Here is a 22,261-nt window from a genome sequence, read left to right as displayed (position 1 = left end):
CTAGAGGATCTGTGTAAAAATGGCAAAAACATAAAGCAAAGATCTGTTTTCATGACCAAATCACATCTTGTATTTGTAACAGAAGTTTCAAGTTTATAATTCATCTGTAGACATTGTCAAAAGAATCTTCCCAATCTTTTCTTTTGTCAATAATTTTTTGTCTTAATTATTATTTTTCTTTGCTCTGGAAATGTATGGTATTAAATGCACTGGTTCTGTCTCAACAGTCTTGTGAATCGAGAGGGTGTCTTTAGATTTTCTTTTTTTTTTTTGTCACTTTTAATAATCATATGAGGAAGGGGAGGGCTCTAAATTCTTGACCTATTATGACATCAATAACTAGCATCTGCAGATGGACACACTGCTGTCAGGTGGGAATCGTGGACAGGTCCGTTGGTAGAAAAATAGAAGGTAAAGTCATTTTTATGAATAAATGAGGAAGGTAAATTTTGTTGGCTTGTTTATATAATGTCATCTCATTTAAGTGTTAACCCTTTGCATTTGATTTGACAACATTTGAGAAGTCTTGTCTGATTTCTTTAAAAAGAAAACTACAGTTTTTGAATAAGTTAAAACCTATAATCAACATAATTATTACGGTTTACCCAAATAGGGTATTAGATCCAATCAAGGATAAGTCATGGTTGAATAAACTCATTAACCCTGTTAAAATATTTTCTAAATTTAAAATGAGCTGTGTATTTTAATATAAAGTTGTTTGCAAATGTTTGGAAAAGTAATTACAAATGTAACACCAATTTTAAAGCTTTTTTTCATGCTCAAAATTATGTTTGATACATTCTAGTAATATATATCCTATAATAGGCACGATTCCCAATCAGTCTTTTGGTGCATGAATCATTTGGAGTTTCAAACTGATTACTAAATACAAAAATAGTTTCTCCACCATTTCGCTGAGTTTCTTATTTGACTCACGGAACTGAGATTGAAGGGTTTTCTCCTTATCTTTTAACTCCTGCAGCTCCTTTTTCAGTTGGCTAGTTTTGATGTTGAAAGGCGCTGTTCAAATAGTCAGAAACTTTGCCCTCAAGCAACTGAGTTTCGAAATTCTGCTTATTTTTGAGCCGTAACTTGGTGTATTTGGGTGGGTTAGTTTCACCCTTGTTACAACTCTGGGGAGGATTACCTCCCTGAACAGGAATCGTTTGGAGTGCTGTTTGTATTCCTCACTGCTCATTTTCAACAGATGGTTATTGAAATAATTCAATAAAACAATATAACAACACTGTGGACGGTCAGAAAAATGGGCTGTCTCTTGGAAATCCCAAAGTGAATGACTTCGAACGTGCCAGACCCTGACAATAGAACTTTGTTTATGACGTAATCGCGCAGCACTCTGAGTCGGCATAGATATTATATATACATTCATACATATATATATATATATATAAAAGTATATGTATACATATATGTATATATATATATATATATAAGTATATGTATATATACATATATATAATTATATATATATGTATATATACATATATGTATACATATACTTATATATATATATTATATATATATAAGTATATGTATACATATATGTATATATACATATATATATAATTATATATATACACATACATATATATATGTGTATATAGATACGTGTGTGTGTGTATATATATAAATATACACACACATATTTATATATATATGTGTGTGTGTGTGTGTGTGTGTGTGTGTGTGACAAATATTTTACATAATACTTCTGGAAATATCACATCCGGTGCTAACGTTACTGTGAAGCTAGTGGACCTAAATCCACTTTTTCAGACGGCACTTGAACGCAGCATATGAGGTAAACGGGAACGGAGAGGAAGGAAGTGTTTGTTGCAGCAGCGTGGATATGTCGGACCCGGCGGCGCAGGCCTTACAACCCCGGCTTCTCCAAACCCAGTCTACCGGGACTGCGGGGTCTGGTGCTGCTGCGACGGGTTCCGGACCGGGGAACAGCGACCCGGCCAGACCAGGACTGAGCCAGCAACAGCGCGCCAGCCAGAAGAAAGCCCAGGTCCGAGCTTTCCCACGGGCGAAAAAGCTCGAGAAACTTGGCGTATTCTCCGCATGCAAGGTAGCTAACTCAGCTAGCCGAAGTTCACAACAACAAAGCACGCTTCTGGTTTGATTACCTTTACGTTATTTAAAACTTCATCAACAATACAATAAATAAACGTGGGGTTTACTCTTTGCAGACAACGTATCTGTTAATGTCCAGTTCTGCATAATACATAATTACTTTGCGGGAAATATTTTCAGTTATTAACGCGCCTGTATGGTTTGTTTGTCCTGTTCTCAGGCTAGTGACACATGCAAGTGTAATGGATGGAAAAACCCAAATCCACCCTCAGCTCCTCGTATGGATCTGCAGCAGCAAACAGCCAGTCTGAGCGAGTCTTGCCGCAGCTGTGGACATGCTTTGGGTACTAACTAACCCTCCGCACATAAACTAACCCGTTTCTACATGCAAACTAACCAATGGCCAAACCTAAACTAACCAGCATCCACACCTAAACTAACCAGTTTCTAAATACAAACTAACTAGCATCCAAACCTAAACTAACCAGTTTCTACATATAAATTAACCAGCATCCACATCTAAACTGATTATCATCCACTCTTAAACTAACCAGCATCTGAGGAGAGTGTTAACATGTCTTCAGTTTGGTCACCAGCCCCTCACAAAGCTGTCTCAGTCTATTGTACTAATGATCAGTGGCACCTTCAGAAATTGTCATGGGGTGGCCATGGGGACAGAGAACATTTTGGGGTGGCACACCAAATTGATCCTCATGGTAACTCTGAGAATGTTTTGCTTGCATTGTAATAAATGCTCATTTGTTCATGAAAAAAAAAATACATTTATGGTTTATGTGAACATTACCTCGACTTCTTAAAGAATATTGGTCTTTAAGACCCAGTAATTCTCAAACAGATTAAAAAACCTTTGCATACGTTTGAAGACATGGATGCGGTTTGCTTTTTGCAACAATAACTTTCACCCCCAATTAACTCAAAATGATTTTTTAATTTCATATGTTCAAATGAGTCATGATGTTTAGAGAATATCTACGCTGATTAAGAAAAAACACTTTATAAAAATTGTGGACGAAGTTATCTGATTAAAAATGAAACTGATAGTGTTCTCATCTCTGTTTTTATTCTTTGATGCGAACTTTCCAGCTGATCACGTGTCCCATCTGGAGAACGTGTCTGAAGATGAGATCAACCGGCTGTTGGGAATGGTCGTGGATGTGGAGAACCTTTTCATGTCCGTGCACAAGGAGGAGGACACCGATACCAAACAAGTGTACTTCTACCTCTTCAAGGTGGGTGCCTCACCCCAATGAAAGGTCCTAATGGACCAACCAGGGAGAAGGCGACCCTCGGGATGTTGGTGTAGTTCGGTCTTTTACTTCTTTCCTCCTTTTTAAGCTCCTGAGGAAATGCATCCTACAGATGAGCCAGCCGGTTGTAGAGGGGTCCCTCGGAAGCCCGCCCTTTGAAAAGCCCAACATTGAGCAGGTGAACTCTTTAGAAAACGCCCCAGGCCCGAGCAATCCTATAAAGAATGCACACTGACCACTGGCTTTCACCAGTTATAGATTTTAAATTGGTGTCATTGGTTCCCCAAAGAGTGTTAATCAGCTGCAGATTTTACATTTGATAAAGATGACCTGAGAGTTTTATTCAACATCCACCTCGTGTTCCTCTTCTGCAGGGCGTTTTGAATTTTGTCCAGTACAAGTTCAGCCACCTGGCACCAAAGGAGAGGCAGACCATGTTCGAGCTGTCGAAGATGTTTCTGTTATGCCTGAATTACTGGAAGTTAGAGACGCCGACGCAGTATCGTCAGCGTACCCAGAAAGATGAGGCAACCGCTTACAAAGTGGACTATACCAGGTGTGTGTTAACGGAGAGCGCACATGTAGTGTTTGTGTTTATTGGTCTGACGTAACAGCAGTGTGGATCTATTGTGTGTGTGTGTGTGACCATCAGGTGGTTGTGCTACTGCCACGTCCCACAGAGTAACGACAGCCTGCCACGCAATGAAACCACTCAGGTGTTTGGTCGAAACTTACTCAAATCCATTTTCACGGTTACTCGGCGCCAGCTCCTGGAGAAGTTCCGGGTGGAGAAAGACAAACTGCTGCCAGAGAAACGCACACTCATCCTCACACACTTTCCCAAGTAAGCACAGGGTCTCTGTAGGGAAAGCTAATGTGGACAACCTGACGACTGCGTGTGAAGGTGCAGGGTGGTGGAGGGGCGAGCTGGGGTTGTCCCTCCATTAGACAGAAAAATAAATATGGTGTAATGACATTTCCTTCACTCTGGTGCAGTTACACAGGTTGTTAAACACCTATTATACCTACGGAGGTAAAACCTTAACTCAGTAACTATTCACTAGGGCTGCTCAATTAATCGAATTTTAATCACGATTACAATCTGAGTTTTGAACAATTATAAAAAACAAAGCAAGCCGATTATTTGCTCCTCCCGCTTGCGCTGCCCTGAGTTGCAAATGAAGCGCTCCTCCACAGTGTTGCCAACTTAGCGACTTTGACGCTATTTCTAGCAGCTTTTCAGACCCCCTTCCTTCTTGACTTTTTAAATCTTAAAAGTACCTAGCGAACACCTCAGAAACATCTCTGGTAACCCTTAGCTACTTTCTGGATAACTGTCGTTGACGTTTCCTGCAGGTTAGCTAAACACTCCACCTGCGCCCCGGACCGTTCTTCAGGACATTAGGAAAGGGAATGATGCAGTGATGTGTCAGTCGTTAAAGAAACAGCTCTCAGAGCCGGCTCCCTGTTGGAGTAACCAGAGTGAGTGACACACACACACCGCACCTGCGGACTCCTGAGCCACTGAAAACGGCTAAATGTGCGCGTGCAGCGTGCTAAACACACGTGCAGCTTGCCCCGATTGCTGTGAGACCTGGGGGGGGCGGGGGGGGGGGGGGGGGGGTGCAGCTGTGGTTGGGACAATTATTACATTAACCGATGGACTTGTAAATAAACAGTTTATAAATAAGGTAGAAATAAGTTCCTCACGCTGATAACTAATGACTAATCTCTCTGAGGACACGGTGCTAGTGCACGCTCCTACAGCACCTTGACACGACTCAATAAATGTTACGCAACATTTTGTGAACATCAATTTATTTGCATTTATTTGTTATAAATGCCACTGTATAATTCTTGCTGTCAGTATTTGCAAGATATTGGTATTTGGGTCTGTACTGATTACACTTAAATGGGTTAAACCAAGGTCTATAACCCTTGGGTCATAGACTATGAGCTATAAGTATATTGGTCTTTTTATACTGGGAATCAGGAGTTATTTTAGTGATCATCTTGTTTCTTATTTTTGTCCTGATTGTGCCCTGAGCAGTTTTATGAATGAATAAAAACAAATAAAATCAACATAAATTGAAAAATCGTCCTAAATAATCGTGATCTCAATTTCAGTCACCATAATCGTGATTATTATTTTTGCCATAATCGAGCAGCCCTACTATTCACCACGAACCTCCAGCTGAGTAATGTAGAAAACACACAAAAAAAGAAACTTCCAATAAAATGTTGATTGCTTGTTTATTTCATTTTTGTTTATAATAAGAAGCAGCAGGTGGCGACGGACAGAATTTGAATTTAATGAACCATTTTAACATTTTACTCTTAGTTATATCCCTATTATCCAAAGCAACAATTTATCCCAGTACAAATGGTATTATTTCTAGTCAAACTGAAAATACAGACATCAACAGGTATTTTGTTAGTAGGTTAGTAGTAGATATTTTATGTAAGGATATCCAACAACTGCACTGGTTTGAGACAAACCCAAATCCTTGAAAAAAGCAACATTAATTGGATATGTATTCCAGATATCTATGAATCTGTTGTTCCAAGTAAATTATTAAATTCCAGATATCCGTAATAACATTCTTACTAGGGATGTGAATCTCAGAGCAACTCACGATTTGATTCCGATTCTTGGGGTGCCGATTCGATTCAGAATCGATTCTCAATTAAAATCGATTCACAATCAGTATTAACAAAGAGTGTCAGCTCCAGGATGAACTTCGTTGTTGTGCAAGTTAGTTAAAGCTATGGGACATTTTTATTAGACTTTAAACTGGTCGTGCTCCAAAATGCTAATTTACAATGTAAAATAAAGTGATTCTAAAACTGTAAACAGAAACAATCTTTTGACCAAAAGGCAACATTTATTTTTCTTACCTTGTAAAATATAACACCTCTGTAGTTACCTAACAGTAGCTTTGAAAGTAATACGGTCAAATACTTTTCAAGTATGTGTAGAAACAAGTTACATGAGTAATCCTGAGTACTCATTTATCAACTTAGAAAATAAATATGAGAATATCTCAAATTTCTGAGTATGGAAAAAATTACATCCAAGTGCCCTCTTATCAGCAGATTCAAACATAAATCATCTCAATTTATGGGAGCACAAAAGTAATCGGAGTACTGACTCTCCTAACAAAGATCACAAAAGTGCATCTCAAACCTGTAACATGCCAAATATTTGAGTTCTTGGAATCGATTCTGAACCTTTATAAATAAGAATTCCGATTCAGACTTGAATGGATTTTTTTCAGCACCTCTAATTCTTACTATCTACACCGAACACTTCAGATATACGACAAATGATGTCACCTTTCCCATTCATGTGTGTTGGTTTTGCAGCGCAAGGCTGAAGTTCTGCCTATCTGAACTTACATTTAAAGTAGAACTATTTTCATTTCAGATATTAAAATAAAGTTACTGATAGCTGGATGTTTTTTTTTTCATTGTATCTATTTAAAATAAGACATTTTACTAGTAATAGTTGAATTCTAGGCATTTTACGTGAGAGTTTCTCCTAGTCAGAATTCACTTTAGCTATTGTGTTTAGCTGTAGGGATGTCCCAATACAACTTTTTTCACTTCCGATATGATACCGATATTGTAGCCTTCAGTATCGACCGATACCGCTATCAATCTGATACGATATCAGAACAAATCAAACTTACTTTCATCTGTTTTGTAGTGTGATATGTATGAAAGGCTTGATCAAGTGATATACCGTAAATCCTCTAATATTAGCCTGTATTTAATTAACGGCCGGGTATCATATTTTGGCCGGAGTCGGCGGAGGTGAATAATGGCTGGTTTTTTATTGTGGCCGGGTGGAATGTGGTAACAAGCAAGTACCACGGGGGGGGGGGGGGCGGTTGTGTCATCCGTCTCACTTTTGATTTGCCAGTGATAGACCGCGAGGGTAACTTTAACCGTGTGGAGACGAAGAGGAGGCGAAAATTTGATATCAAGTTCAAAGAGAACGTGCTGATTATGCTGCAGAACTCTCTGGGGAGCAGTATGAACTAGTCACTAGTCGACTTCACCGCTCTATAGTGACTTTTATGCCTGTCATCGACTAGTCGCTGTCACGTGATAATGACCGGCAAGATGCAGTCCACGGAAAAGACAGCAGCCTGCTGTCAGCAGGTGACAAGCTCCTGCGCGTCGGGAGGCAACGCGCTGTGCCAGAGCGTCGGTACCGACACCCGCCGTAAAACGGACATTTAACCAAATTGTGACCTTTAACCTCTTGCAATTTAACATTCCCCTCACCCCCATTCTAACCTTAACCAGCTTGCGCATGCAAAGCTCTGATTTTTGACGCGCTCCAGACATCTGCGTCCTGAGCTCGGCCACAGTAACATTATCAAATCAGGTGTCGTCACCTCAAAAACTAATTTAACACGCGATCGTTCATGTCGGCTCATTTCCTTTTATGTTTTCTGTCTTTTATTCATTTATTTGTGCCTGATGCCTTTCGCTGCTGTGGAGCGGGGTGCATCACCTGTTTTGTCCTCGGTGACGCACCTAACTGATGTGGCCGGCGCTCACCCTGCTGTTTTTGCGGTCGGTAGATCTTTTAAAACTGCAGTTCAAAGGTAACTCATAAGGTGAATATATATGAACCCAGGTAGCAGTTTTTCTTTAGGGTTGAGAGGAGATGCAGGAAGATAATAAACAGACCGGACAGAAAATGTCAAATAAAAACAAGTTAGTTTTTGTACCTGGTGGTTGCAACAAACAGACACCACTGAAGGTAATAAGAAGTGAGGAACAGAAAATGAAATAATTATTTTAATGTTTAGAGCAGCAGGAACTCCGAGAGGCTGCAGGTGCATCAGTGAGTTTGCGGCCGCTGCGCAGGGGGAGGGAGGAGAGGGCTGAAGCAGAAACTACCGTTGTTAAAAGAAATGTGTTTAACTTTGAAAATGTGGGCGCAATTTTAATTGTCAAAAACTCCAGCGAACCATTAGTTCATTCTGCTCAAATAGAAATTGAGGCCTGCCTCTAATTCTGGTCCTCCTTCCAATAAAAGCCTGGAGCTTGATGAGCTTGAGTCAAATACAGGCCCGGGCCTGTATTAGATGATTTACTGTAACTCAATCGGAGAACAAGAGCCAACAGTAAGTATGATGAAAAATGAAACTTTTTTGTTAACCATTGTTACGATTCAGGCTGTCTAGGGGCATGGGGTAACCATTGATGTAACCATTGTTCTCGTGTTAAAATTAACAAAACAACATTTATTTACATAAATATAACACAAAACACAGATTATCAAAACAAAGACACATCAGCAGCAACTCAAAACTAGTAACAACTAAACTCTCTCATTAACCAAATCGATGCCAAAACTTCGAAAGACCATCACGTAATTTCCTTAACCGAGGGATGTCTTATTTAAAGCAAAGTGTAAAGTTTCCTTTGCACTGAAAATGGTTGCAGTTAATCAGTTTTTCAAAGCACCCACCAAAGTTGTTACATTAAACTTAATTTAACAAAACCAAATGCTGCTGAGGAGACACCAGACCAGAGAGAACCTCTGGTCAGCTGCTCCCTGAACTGAGGGCTGGCTGATTTTTATGTTGCTGGCAGAGCTGATCATCAGGAACAGCTGGGAGAGTCTACAGGGTATCCGCGGGTCCTTAAAAAGTCTTAAATTTGCTTTTGCAAATTTAAGGCCTTGAAAATCCTTAAAAATGACAAATAATCATTAAATCCAGTTTCCAAAGGTCTTAAATTACCAAAGACCCAATAAACAAGATTATTTTATTTCTATAAAAATTTCCGTGAATTTCTAGTTAGTGTTCAGCATTTTTTGTGTACGATGTTGGCGTAAGGAGAACCGTACACATTCAGTTGGTTGTGAAAGGGGGCTATTTTTAGATGAGCACATTAGCTGGTTAAGCTAGTGGGAGCTTGCGCCATGGGGAAGTGCAAGTTTAATGGTAACTGGATGGTTAATCCCATGTTCACGACATGGTTAGCACCGGTTCCAGGCAATAGCTGGAAATTATACCTTAAATTTAATTTTAAAAATAGCTTAAATTTGGTCAAAGTGACCTTAAAAAAGGTCCTAAAAAGTCTTAAATTTGGCTCCCTTAAACCTGCAGATACCCTGATCTAACTGGGAGGCAATCTAGTGAGATGGGAGACAGGTGCTGCATCTCCTCTCTCTCTCTCTCTCTCACACACACACACACACACACACACACACACACACACACACACACACACACACACACACACACACGGAAAAACCCAAATGGTTGCCATAACAACCATTCTTTGCAAAAACGTGAACCTTAACGAACTGCTTGTATCGGAGATTTTTGATTCCGTCCGATATAATCCGATAGTGTTTTAGGCCGATATCGAATTACTTCCGATATCGATATTGGAACGGGACATTCCTACTTATCTGGAACATTATTTTTTACTGAGAACAACAGATTGGATCAGGAACACAGAACCAGTCTGCCTGATAAATGTTTACACAGCCAGAGAGCCTAGCTGATGGATAACACTGACTAGCCAGCTAACTCCACTAAAACCTGTCCTGTGGGACTTTATAACTTACTTCATGCCTCTCCTGATGTCCATGTCCGTGGAGGGATCAGAGATGGACACAACCTCTTGTTGGAGGGACTTATCCAGCTTCTGCAAGGCAGCACAGAAGTTTCACTTAGATTCAGTTTTTATTTTTTTAACTTTTTTGAACACCCCCCAGTCAGTTGAGGTGGTTTGGGCATCTGGTCAGGATGCCTCCTGGACGCCTCCCTGGGGAGGTGTTTCAGGCATGTCCTGCCGGCAGGAGGCCCCCGGGTCGACCCAGGACACGTTGGAAAGGTTACATCTCCAATCTGGTCCGGGAACGCCTTGTTTTGTTTCATTAAGCTTGGGGTATCACGGGTGTTTGTTAAAAAGGAGTGACAACCCTTTTTACCAGTTATAAACAAACGCCATGCTGCAGCAGGTCAGTTCAGTTAGGATGTAGCCGTTCAGTCACTATCGGATGAATCAGAATCAGAAAACTTTATTGGTCCCCATGGGGCAATTAATTTGTAGCTTACCACACAGAATAACTCGCTCATAAAAACAACCAAGCAAACAATCCATTTATACAATCACACAATCACACAATGTGTGTCACTACCAACATGCCGAACACATCCTAAATGAAGGGTAGAGGATGAGCAGCAGCCCTCCAAAAATGGCACCTACTTAAAGCCGATGATACTTCGCTGTTATTTCGCCACCCCTCCCGGCTCAGAGTTAAGCAGTTCAATAGCTGATGGAACAAAGGAGTTGGCAAAGCGGTTTGTTTTTCGAGAAGGTACATAATAACGACGTCCTGAGGGCATAAGAGAGAACTCAGAGTACAGAGCATGGAGGGGCTGACCAAGGATACATTTAGCCTTTTTTCGCGCCCTCTCCTCCCAAAGAGACTGTAAGTCTCTTTGTTTGGCGCCAATAATTTTGGAGCAGATTTTTACAATGCTCTGCAGCTTCTTTTTGTCCTTCATGGACAAGGCTTTGTACCAACAAACAAATGAAAATGTTAAAATGCTTTCTATAAAACAGCTATAAAAGTTGCAGAGAATCCTTTTATTCACGTTAAAATAGTTCAATTTCCTTAAAAGATAGATTCTCTGCTGAGCTCGTTTAAAAATGGAGTCCGTGTTTGTGACAAACCGCAGCTTGTTGTCAATCCAAGAACCAAGGTATCTGTACTCTTCAACCACCTCCACCACTTCACCGTGGATGATGCTACTACCAAGGTGGGGTGGTGCGGAGCGTCTAAAATCAATAATCATGTCCTTGGTTTTTTTGACGTTCAGGTCCAGGTAGTTACTGTCACACCAGTCTACAAAATCTGACAGCGCGGGACCATGGTTTATTTCAGATCCCGAAAGTAAGGACATCAAAACAGTGTCGTCCGAAAACTTAACCAAGAACCTGTTGTTCTGAGTGACCCTGCAGCTGTCTGTGTACAGGATAAACAACAGGGGGGACAGAACGCATCCCTGAGGAGATCCGGTGCTGGACATTAATGGGAGAGAAATCTGACCATTAACCAACACCCGCTGGGTCCTCCCCGTAAGAAAGTTCAAAATCAGTAAGAGAAGCTGATCGGGCAAATTAAAAACATTGGCAAGTCTTTCAATCAGGATGTGGGGCTGCATCTTGTTAAAGGCTGAAGAAAAGTCTGCAAACAAGAGCCTTACACAAGTCCCCGTTTTATCAAGGTGCCTGTAGACCGTGTTCAATACACAAAGCACTGCATCTTCTACCCCCTTATTTTGCTGGTAGGCAAATTGAAGTGGGTCAAGTCTCCCCTCTGTCAGAGATAAAATTTCAGATTTTAGAATTTTTTCAAAAGTTTTCATCACAAGTGATGTGAGTGCTACTGGTCTAAAGTCAGACAGTTCCTTTGAAGTACTTGATTTAGGGATTGGGATTATAGTCGAAGTTTTCCACAAAGATGGAATCTGACCCACATCCACACATGTTTGAAACAATCTGCTAAAAACACCACTCAACTGGTTGGCACAGTGATGCAGGGTACGCCCACAGATGGCGTCGGGGCCCCTTGCTTTCCCCACCTTTACCTTTTTAAGTAAGATGGTGACCTGGTCTAGTGAAATTACAAATCCCTCACTAGGTTTGAGGGCTTCCTTGCAGACCCCAACCTTTCCAATAAGGTCCCCCCTCTCAAACCGACTAAAAAATGAATTAAAAACATCTGGCAGGACAGAGTCAGGCACTCCTTTTACATTGATAAGTTTCTTATCCTCTTTTTGGTGATTACAAGAAGCCATACATTTTATACCCTTCCAGGCTGCCTTAAGGTCACCACCGCTATACATATCTTCTATTTTGTCCTTGTATTTTAGTTTAGCTTTCCTGATCTCATCTCGTACTTCTCTAGATATTGCTTTTTTCTCAAGGTGGTTGCCACCAGAGGAATAAACCACTTTCTTTTTGTTGATGATTGATTTAAGCTCTTTGTTTACCCATGGCCTATTATTTGGATAAATAACAACAGTCTTTGAGTGAACCAAAGAGTCCACACAGAAAGTAATATAAGATGAGACTGTGTCGCACAACTCGTTAATATCCCCAGATGAGTTAAAGAAGCAGTCCCAATCAGTACACTCAAAACACGCTTGGAGTGCTGAAATGTTATCTTCTGACCAGCACTTCACTGATTTCACCTCCCGTGGTAGCCTCTTGAACACAGGAATATAGCGGGGTATAAGATGCTTTAGGTGGCTATTGCATTTCTTTTTATGAAAACACACTTCCAGTGGAATCTGCTGATTTCAGGTTCTTGTCGATGCTGGAGGAGGAAATCTACGGTGAGAATTCGCCCATTTGGGAGGCAGATTTCACCATTCCTGCTTCGGACGGCTCTCAGATGGGACCTCAGACAGGTGAGGCAGGTGTGCAGCGGCTGGTGGAGACATGGAGTTTGGTGTTTGTTGAGAACTGGTACTTTAGCATCAGGTCTGTCTGGCCTTGAAATGCCTCACAAAAGATGCCATCACTGCTGTTGTCGTGGTTACAAGTGGCCTGCAATTGATGATGTTTGTGATTGCAGTGATGAGTCCAGCGTCGGTCTCTGGGTCTGCTGCTTTGTCCAAATGTCTGAGCAGCAGCTCGTCTCTAGGCAGCGTGGACACAGGAGGCGTCGAGTCCATCATAGGTCAGCTCGCCAACATCTTCACTCTGAATCACACTCGACCTTCGGGTGTCTCAGTCACTCAGGTGTCAGTTCAGAGGATTGTGTATCACATACATCCAGTCTGACCTAATTACATGGAGAACCTCAAAGGGCCATTTTGGTAAATGTTTCTGCTTAAACGTTAAACTTGCTGTAATTAGCCTCCCTCACTTTCGAATTACACACTTTTTACAATCATGAGTGTCACTAGGAGCTGCAAAATGGAGAACTCCTGTTGCATCCATGGGTCAAAACCTTTCTGCAGAACTGATGCAGTGTGAAACTGAGTGTTATAAAGTCACTCTTTTCATGTAAATATGGAACTTCTGCTGGATTGATCCTATTATTTTGATGAGAGAATTATTTCCCTCTCTCCAGGGGAAAAGCGCAAACTTCCAGAGGCGTTGACTCTAGAAGATGCCAAGCGGATCCGTGTGATGGGAGACATTCCCATGGAGCTGGTTAATGAAGTCATGATGACAATCACAGATCCTGCTGCTATGCTCGGACCAGAGGTCAGCCTTCACCGCCAGTCAGGAGGGCAATGATGTTTTGAGCTGCAACTGAAGCCTGGAAGTTCGGATGTTGTCTCTCTGCAGTCTGATGGCACACCGTCAGTCCTGCAGCAGAGAGAGACACAGTGGGGGGACAGGACAAAATCAGCATTTTGATATATCGGCTATATCGATATGTTTGCATATATTTACAGTTGTTATTAGGGCCGGGACTTTAATGTGTTAATTATGATTAATTAATTAGAAAAAAATGACGCATTAAAAAAATTAACGCTTTTAATCGCAGCTTGCATTTCGAGAAAGGCGGAACCTTTGTTATTGCACGATTTTCTCGTAGACCGAATATCACTGATGCACACAACAATGCACAGTGCTAATGGCTACTAAAACGGAATAAAAACAGAAAGAAGTTGCCTTGCTTGGACTGATGCAGGATTTAGGAAACCCGTCCGCCTCTTTTCTTAACTGAAAAAAAAACAAACTTCCGGACAACAACGGAGTCCGTGTCGCGGACATTTTTCAGAGATCGATAGAATAATTCTTTGCCCTAACAGTAGTTTATAAAAGTAGTCAGACAAACGAGAGGCACCTGGCTGCCGCTGGGAGAACGCTCCGTGTTCTCACTACTCTGTAAACAATCACAACGTGTCTTAAAGTTGAAAACAGAAGTTTAAGTTAAAACAGAAACGCTCTAAAAATGTGATTAATTTAGATTAATTAATTACAAAGCCTCTAATTAATTAGATTAAAATTTTTAAACGAGTCACAGCCCTAGTTTTTATACATTGGCATTGGCCGATACTTGTTGTTAGTGAAGCCGATTTAAAGTCAGGCACATCCTGGGGCAGCCTGGTGCTGAATTTAATTTAAATGTAGTTTTACGTTCATTACCATCTGCGTAACCCCGGCTTTCCACCGGAGCCGTCAGCAGCACGTTACTGCAGCAGCACGTCATAGCTGCTGATAGGAACCGCTGTGGTCAACAGAACCTTTTCCACTGGAGCCGTCAGCAGCGTGAGTCGGCCGCGTCTCAGGAGCAGCATGTCGCGGCCTTTACGCGCCAGTTCTATTTTCTACGCGCGACGCCTCTGAAACGGGTCAGGTTCAACATTTTTGGGGAAGGAAAGACAGGAAATCGGACGCGGAAATGGAGAGAAGCTCCAGAGATTTTCAGAATAAAGAACGTACTGCCTTCCGGTTGCTTTACTTTAAAAAAAAAGTTACTAACTGTGAGGCCCCGTGAGAAGTTATCACCTAGCTAGCGGTCTCCTTTGTTTTTCAGGTCCGTATTGGCGATTATAAAACGAACAGAACATAAAACACAAACATTTTGGAGCCATATTGTAGTTTTCTCCTGCTTGTTGTTGTGTTTACTGACGAAGTCACTCGTGTGACTTCGTGCTCTGTCGGTGACGGCTGCTCCCCTGCTGCTTCGCGTCTCGTGGGAAGGGCCAAGCAGCAGTTTACGCGAGCAAGACGTGCTGCTGCAGTAACATGCTGCTGACGGCTCCTGTGGAAACCCGACGTAATAAGCGCTCTACATTAACTATTTAGGTGTCTGACTTTAACACTGAGCTGTGCAGAGTTTAAACACTGATTCAGCTCTAGGAATTTTGTGCATCTACTGATGTTATAAGTGACAATTTAGCATGAAAATAAGGTGGAAAATGTCTGGTTCTGCAATATATATCGGCCATCAGCTGACCATGTTTCCTACATATTGGCGCCGGTTTTGGCAATAGAGAAATGAGTGTCGGTCAACCTCTAATGTGATGTATAATTTGCATATGTGGTGAATTGGTTGTGGGAGGAAGGTCGGTTTCTATGAAAAGATTTTAACATTTTACACAATTAAAAGTTGAAAATTCATAGGAGGAAGAGACTCAGTGTGGTGTGTTTGCAGCCTTAATAAAACTAGTTGCTATGGGTTTCTAAGACTTAGGTGTAATAAGGTATCTCTAACAGTTTGTTTATGTTTGAAGACAAACTTGCTGACGCCTAACGCTGCCCGGGACGAGACAGCCAGGCTGGAGGAGAGGCGGGGCATCATAGAGTTCCACGTCATCGGAAACTCTCTTTCCCAGAAGTCCAACAAGAAGATCCTGATGTGGCTGGTCGGCCTTCAGAACGTCTTCTCCCATCAGTTACCTCGTATGCCCAAAGAGTACATCACTCGGCTGGTGTTTGACCCGTAAGTGGACAGTCTTTCACCAGGTGTGTCATCGTGTAAAAGCAGCTGCCTTTGCTGACACTTTTGTTCCGACAGGAAGCACAAAACCTTGGCTCTCATTAAAGATGGCCGTGTTATTGGAGGCATCTGTTTTAGGATGTTTCCAACCCAGGGCTTCACAGAGATCGTCTTCTGTGCCGTCACATCCAACGAACAAGTCAAGGTAGTGAGGATTTAATTAGAACACACCGATCCCTGCTGATTGTTATTAGAGGTGCTGAAAAAAATCCATTCAAGTCTGAATCGGGATTCTTATTTATAAAGATTCAGTATCGATTCCAAGAACTCAAATATTTGGCATGTTACAGGTTTGAGATGCACTTTTTTGATCTTTGTTAGGAGAGTCAGTACTCCGATTACTTTTGTGCTCCCATAAATTGTTTGAATCTGCTGATAAGAGGGTGCTTGAATGTCATTTTTTCCATACTCAGAAATTTGAGATATTCTCATATTTATTTTCTAAGTTGATAAATGAGTACTCAGGATTACTCATGTAACTTGTTTCCACACATACTTGAAAAGTATTTGACCGTATTACTTTTAAAGCTACTGTTAGGTAACTACAGATTTGTTATATTTTACAAGGTAAGCAAAAATAAATGTTGCCTTTTTGTCATAAGATTGTTTCTGTTTACAGTTTTAGAATCACTTTATTTTTCATTGTAAATTAGCATTTTGGAGCACGACCAGTTTGAAGTCTAATAAAAATGTCCCATAGCTTTAACTAACTTGTACAACAAAGTAGTTCATCCTGGAGCTGACACTCTTTGTTGATACGGAATGTGAATCGATTTAAATTGAGAATCGAGAAACGATTCTGAATCGAATCGGCACCCCAAGAATCGGAATCGAATCAAATCAAGAGTTGCTCTAAGATCCACATCCCTACTTGTTATTGTGCATTTATTTAATATCTTTTGTTTTTACATCTCTTATTGACACAAATCTGTTGTGTGTGTGACTCTAAGGGTTATGGAACTCACCTGATGAACCACCTGAAGGAGTACCACATTAAACACAACATCCTTTACTTCCTCACTTACGCTGACGAGTACGCCATCGGATACTTCAAGAAGCAGGTACAGCAGACGCACCTCACCTGTCTCACTCCACTCTTGCGTGCATATCTCATAATTGTTTTCTTTTATCTGTTGCAGGGCTTTTCCAAAGACATTAAAGTGGCCAAGAGTCGATACCTGGGATACATCAAAGACTACGAAGGAGCCACCTTGATGGAGTGTGAACTAAATCCTAGAATTCCCTACACGGAACTTTCACACATCATTAAGAGACAGAAGGAGGTGCGTAAGGAGTCCTTCTAACTCAAATTCAATTCAGTTCAAAGATACTTTATTAATCCCAGAGGGAAATTAAGAGTTTCAGTACACACAATTCTGAGATCAGACATACATTGGCAAAGACACATGACAAGAATTGGTGACTGTGGTCAATCGCAACCCGAGTTGTGCTACCTTAATAGAGATCAGAGGATTTATATGAGGATTGGGTCAGGTGGAGGAAAAGAAGACACTTCAGAGTTACCCTCCACAGGGAGGGCAGCTTTGCTCTGCAAAAAAAAACACCTCAGACAGATATGCAACAGACTTCAGACAACACACAACATAAGTGTCCACTAAGTGGGGTGGTGGGTTGGGACTCTCCACATGTCAGTGCATGCAGCCGCGATGAGCAGCGCTCGTCACCTCCGTCTGGACGGGAGGGAGGTTGATGGGTTTAGAGGGCACAGTGACTCCTGGAACGATTCAACAGCCTTCACCGGTCACAGTCCCACCCAGGCTGGGATAGGGAGACAGAGTTACCATGGTGACGGCAGCATTCCACATTTCTTCTGAGGGGGGTAATCACTTCAGCCTCACAGGCTCAAGGGTACCAGATTCAGATAAGAACTTGTTTTGGGGCCAGACACAGATAATTTCCTCTCTGTCTTAAAGTTTCGTTGGTCCTCAACCTCTCAAAATCCAATAATGGCGTAATTAAAACTATCCCAATCCACACTGACCCATCAACTTTCTCCTTGATGGAATCCACCTTCTGTGCCAGAGTCTGAATCTCAGCCAAAGTCCCAAGCTTACGACTCATCTCGACAATTATATGAGTCTGAGCATTCACAGAGCGGTGTAATCCATCTCTGAGCTCCGGGATTGAGCCAATATTCCTCGACAGCTCGTTAATTTTCCGGTAAGCCAGGTAACCTCCCAGGCCAAAAAGCAGGAAACCCGACACCAACACCACGAATATCCACACATCTTCAGAATCCTCTAAAGACAGTTGGGAGAGGCAGATCAGGTTCCACTGTTTCCAGGAGTCCATGATATACCCAACTGGATCTGTCCCATAGGGGCACCCGGGAGCCCCTTCTCCCGTTGTCATCGTTGAAAAAATTTTGTCAATCGCGTTCAGAGACCAGCTGACCAGGTCCATTTTTAATAGTTTCCAGTAAAAATGCAGAAGCGCCGTACACCCAAAGACAGACAAAGAGCCTTGGGATAAGGTAGGGAGGAGAGGAGGAAAAAAGCGTCTGTACTCTCAAAGAGCCGGAAAAAGATAACTATGTGCTTTATCGACGAGTATTTTTAAATTGAAACATTTCTGACATTATAGATAATTAAGAAGCTGATTGAGAGAAAACAGAGTCAGATCAGGAAGGTTTATCCAGGTCTGACCTGCTTCAAAGAGGGAGTTCGGCAGATCCCAATGGAGAGCATCCCGGGAATAAGTGAGTGGACGACATGCTCTGACTTGTGTGATTTAAATAAAAATCTTCTCATTACTAACAATGTTTATGTTTCTTCTAGGAGAGACGGGCTGGAAACCCAGCAACAAGGACAAGGGGTAAACGCATCTAAAACATTTGGATTTTAGTTTCTGTGGATCCAGACTGACTTATTGCCCCAGTGTCTTACACCTGGGCCACACCGTGTTTTTCCACCATTGTTGACAAATCCATTGTTGTTCTGAACGTAGTTTTGACAAAAAAAAGGGTGAGTGTGATCTGTAGGTCTTTGGTATTCCGTGTGACCGGCGCAGCTTATTGAGCACCCCCACGACCAAATTCAGCCTCCAACAGTCTTCAAGAAGTGTCATAAAATCTATGTGACTCCAGTCTGCAGTCGACCAACGAAAATACACCCAGGGAGTGACATGTAAAAGCTGGTGACGAGCGTACAGTGCCAGAGTCGCATTAGCAACATTAGCGACAGTGGAGGCTACCCTCAGGAGCATGCGGACCACTCCTTTGGAGTTTGTTAGAGTTTAACAAAGAAGTGTTAACGCTCATGCTTTTTTTCTCATTTAATTGTTGTTGTCATGGGCATCTGTCGGCATTTAGTGATGTACGCTTTTTGGTGAGTGTGGTTGTGTTGTTAGCATGCTGCCAGAGCGAGATGTTGTGCTCACTGAAATCTTGGACCGTACAGTGTACCACCTCTAGAGTCCTCACAGTGCAACGTGAAGCAGTGTGACAGGTGAAAAATGCAGCGTGGCTTTAGTTATACAATAACACGGCTGTTTACCACTATGGTGTTACCACAGATTTATTGGTGATGCTATTTTTAGCATATCAGTTCAAAATGTTTGTGCAACAGAAGCACCGTTATTGATTGACTGTAGTAACGTGCATCACATTGGCTTCATGTGTTTTGGCCTTCTTGCCGTTTGACTCCCTCATTTCCTGTGACGCTTGTCCAGGATTGGGTTTATTACCCGGGGCACAGTGAGGGTACACCTTTTGTAACTTTTGTTTAAATAATATAAGAATGTTTATTAGGAATGTAAGAAAATATGTATATGGCGTATGAATGTATCGCAAATATTGTGATATATTGTATCTCTCCTGTATGGTGGTACGTATCGTATCGCCATAATTCACCAATTAACATCCCTAATGTACGTAATGAATGCATTATAATGGAAGGACGGGATAAATCTGATGCACACAAGGAGACTGAGTAACCAGAAGTAAATGTTTTCTAGTCACTCTTTATAATTAGTGTCAGATTTTAAATCTGTTTCCACCATTTAGAACATTAAGGTTGAAATTTTAATGAATGTCAATATTGGCTGATTGACTGAATTGAGTTTCTGCTAAAACATGGGTGTGTTTTGTAGGAAGGAGGTGAAAGACCCAGATGTGCTTTACAACATGCTGAAGAACCTTCTGGCCCAGATAAAGGTAAGCCTCACCTGCAGAGCTGGCCATATCTAGACCACATGAATAACGAGCTCTGAGACTGCTGAAGACCAGTGTTGCCAACTTAGCAACTTTGTTGCCATTTCTAACGACTTTTCAGACCCCCTTAACAACTTTTTTTCAAAAAAGCGCCTAGCAACAAATCTGGCGGCATTTCTGACCCCCCTCAGCTACTTTGACTACAACTTTGTAGCCGACTTTACCCACCGATTAGAGATGCATCTGAAGCGACAGGACCATCCTTCCTTCCAGAGGATCAGAAAGAAAATGATCTGTGCATGTGCGTGCAGCATGATCATGCTACCCCCACTGACCAATCAAACCTTTTGTGGGTTTTCACAAGTCCATTATTTGAGATAGCCACCGGAGCTACATAAAAGGCGACTGCTCCTTCCGCCATCCTGCCGCATTTCAGCAGCTGAGCTCGGCTGGCACTGGCAGGCAGCGTCGCACTCACACATGGCTTCTCGCACCACTTGTGGTGCATTCAAGGAACATTGGAACTCTATGATGAGTTCAATAACGTAGCACATTTAAAACTTTTATAAAATCACAATAATACTGAAAGCCATACACCTCAGGTCATTGGCAGTTTGCATGTAACGTTACTGAATACTAAATACGGCCTGCTTCTTTTTACACAAAAGTACTAAAAACAACAAAACCAAACAAAAATAAAAAATATATTGTCTGTTAGGTCAATATATAGCACTGAATCACAACAGAAGAATACATCTCAAGGCACTTAAAAGAGAAAATTCATTTTAATTCAATCATACATGCATTCCTATCAATTTAATATTTTTGTGTTTACGAGTTCCATTCTCTTCAGACAAAATAGAAATATTCCTTCCATTGTTTTGTGCCATCTTTCCTTGATGTTTTAAAGGCTGCTGTTCTGTATTCTATGGGGTTTTTATTTTAATAAAATATTAAAAAATAAATTAAATAATTTCTTTAATAAAATCACGTGGTTTTTATTTGATTTACTCTACAAGACCGGTGACGTCATGACGCAAACCAGGTGACGTCATTGTGTCATATGCAAATTAGCACTCTAGCGACTTCTGGGGGAAACTTCAGCTACTTTCAGTCAAAAACAGTTGGAACACTGCTGAAGACCTAATTCTGACTCCTGCACAGACTCATCCTGATGCCTGGCCTTTCATGGAGCCTGTGAAGAAATCTGAAGCTCCTGATTACTACGAGATCATCCGCTTTCCCATCGGTGAAGAACTCCTTTTCACTGTTTCTGCTCTCCTGTAAGTCCAGCTTTCTGTTAACATTTAAATTGTGTTCTTGCAGACCTGAAGACCATGACAGAACGACTCAAGAACCGATACTACGTCACCAAGAAGCTTTTTATCGCTGACCTGCAGCGAATCATCAGCAACTGCCGCGAGTACAACCCTCCAGACAGCGAGTACTGCAAGTGTGCCAACACTCTGGAGAAGTTCTTCTACTTCAAACTAAAAGATGGTGGCCTGATTGAGAAATGAGCTTCAAAACAAGAGAGGGAAATCTAACTCACTGCTGTGGTCTGAGTCAGCTAAAGGGCATGAATAAAGTTCATTTCACAAGGGAATTATGGGAAAAAAGCCCCTCAGAGCCAGCTGAGCGTTACAAGTGTCACAGCGACATCAACTTAGAGCCATTTTGCTTTTTCCAGAACTTTGTGGAGAGAAAAAAAATCAACATCCTACATCCTTCAGTGAGTGTACCAAAGTTACAGGTCCGAGATAGAAAACTGCTTATTTATTGTTTGACTGAACCGATTGTGTTGCTTCTACGGTTTATTCCAGTTTCAGGCTTAAATTAAGTCATGAGCCAATTTATATTTAGTTACTTTCCAGAAGAAGAAAAATAAAGCAAAGGAGCATGGGACCTAAAGCCACGTTGCCTTCTGATACTGACACACACTTGAACGTCTCGGCCGACTTCGTGAGTGTGAAAAGTGTTCTGAGCAGCGGGCGGCGCCGAAACCTTAGTTCAGATATTTGAGTGTAAAAGTTTTGAGTTAGAGATGCACAGATTCTGGCTTTGTGGGCGACGATTTATCTCAAAGAATAACGGTGAAGAAAAAGTAGCTTTTAACATGAAAATAATGGTTCAGGAAGTAAAAACTTCTGCCTGGAAGAAGATGTGAATATATGCGTAGTGTTGAGTTCCCACGGTTGGTTGTTAGAGTTC

The 22,261-nt window shown here is 41.5% G+C and overlaps 1 protein-coding gene across 1 annotated transcript; it reads left to right on the top strand.

Annotated features, from left to right (window-relative positions):
* The first annotated feature begins 1,795 nt into the window (after positions 1–1,795).
* kat2a (K(lysine) acetyltransferase 2A) lies at positions 1,796–21,955 on the top strand. The gene is made up of 18 exons (XM_015953869.3): positions 1,796–2,095; positions 2,321–2,444; positions 3,205–3,350; positions 3,457–3,546; positions 3,743–3,924; positions 4,021–4,212; positions 12,720–12,826; positions 12,994–13,098; positions 13,495–13,631; positions 15,614–15,822; positions 15,898–16,024; positions 16,830–16,940; positions 17,019–17,162; positions 18,484–18,598; positions 18,678–18,714; positions 19,990–20,053; positions 21,215–21,299; positions 21,377–21,955. The coding sequence occupies exons 1-18, from the start codon at positions 1,871–1,873 to the stop codon at positions 21,568–21,570; spliced, it is 2,394 nt and encodes a 797-aa protein (XP_015809355.3). The 5' UTR covers positions 1,796–1,870; the 3' UTR covers positions 21,571–21,955.
* Positions 21,956–22,261: the final 306 nt, after the last annotated feature.

Source organism: Nothobranchius furzeri, chromosome 5, assembly GCF_043380555.1.
Source record: "Nothobranchius furzeri strain GRZ-AD chromosome 5, NfurGRZ-RIMD1, whole genome shotgun sequence".
Lineage (NCBI taxonomy): Eukaryota > Metazoa > Chordata > Actinopteri > Cyprinodontiformes > Nothobranchiidae > Nothobranchius > Nothobranchius furzeri.
The sequence above is the reverse complement of the archived record's forward strand: the minus strand, read 5'-3'. Positions and strand labels throughout refer to the sequence as shown.

What these genes read in the sequence shown, in the direction of transcription:
- kat2a (XM_015953869.3), top strand. Translation starts at nt 1,871, where the DNA reads ATGTCGGACCCGGCGGCGCAGGCCTTACAACCCCGGCTTCTCCAAACC. An exon ending in TACAAAGTGGACTATACCAG is followed by an intron (nt 3,925 to 4,020) that starts GTGTGTGTTAAC and finishes TGTGACCATCAG; the next exon opens with GTGGTTGTGCTACTGCCACG. An exon ending in TCGGATACTTCAAGAAGCAG is followed by an intron (nt 16,941 to 17,018) that starts GTACAGCAGACG and finishes TATCTGTTGCAG; the next exon opens with GGCTTTTCCAAAGACATTAA.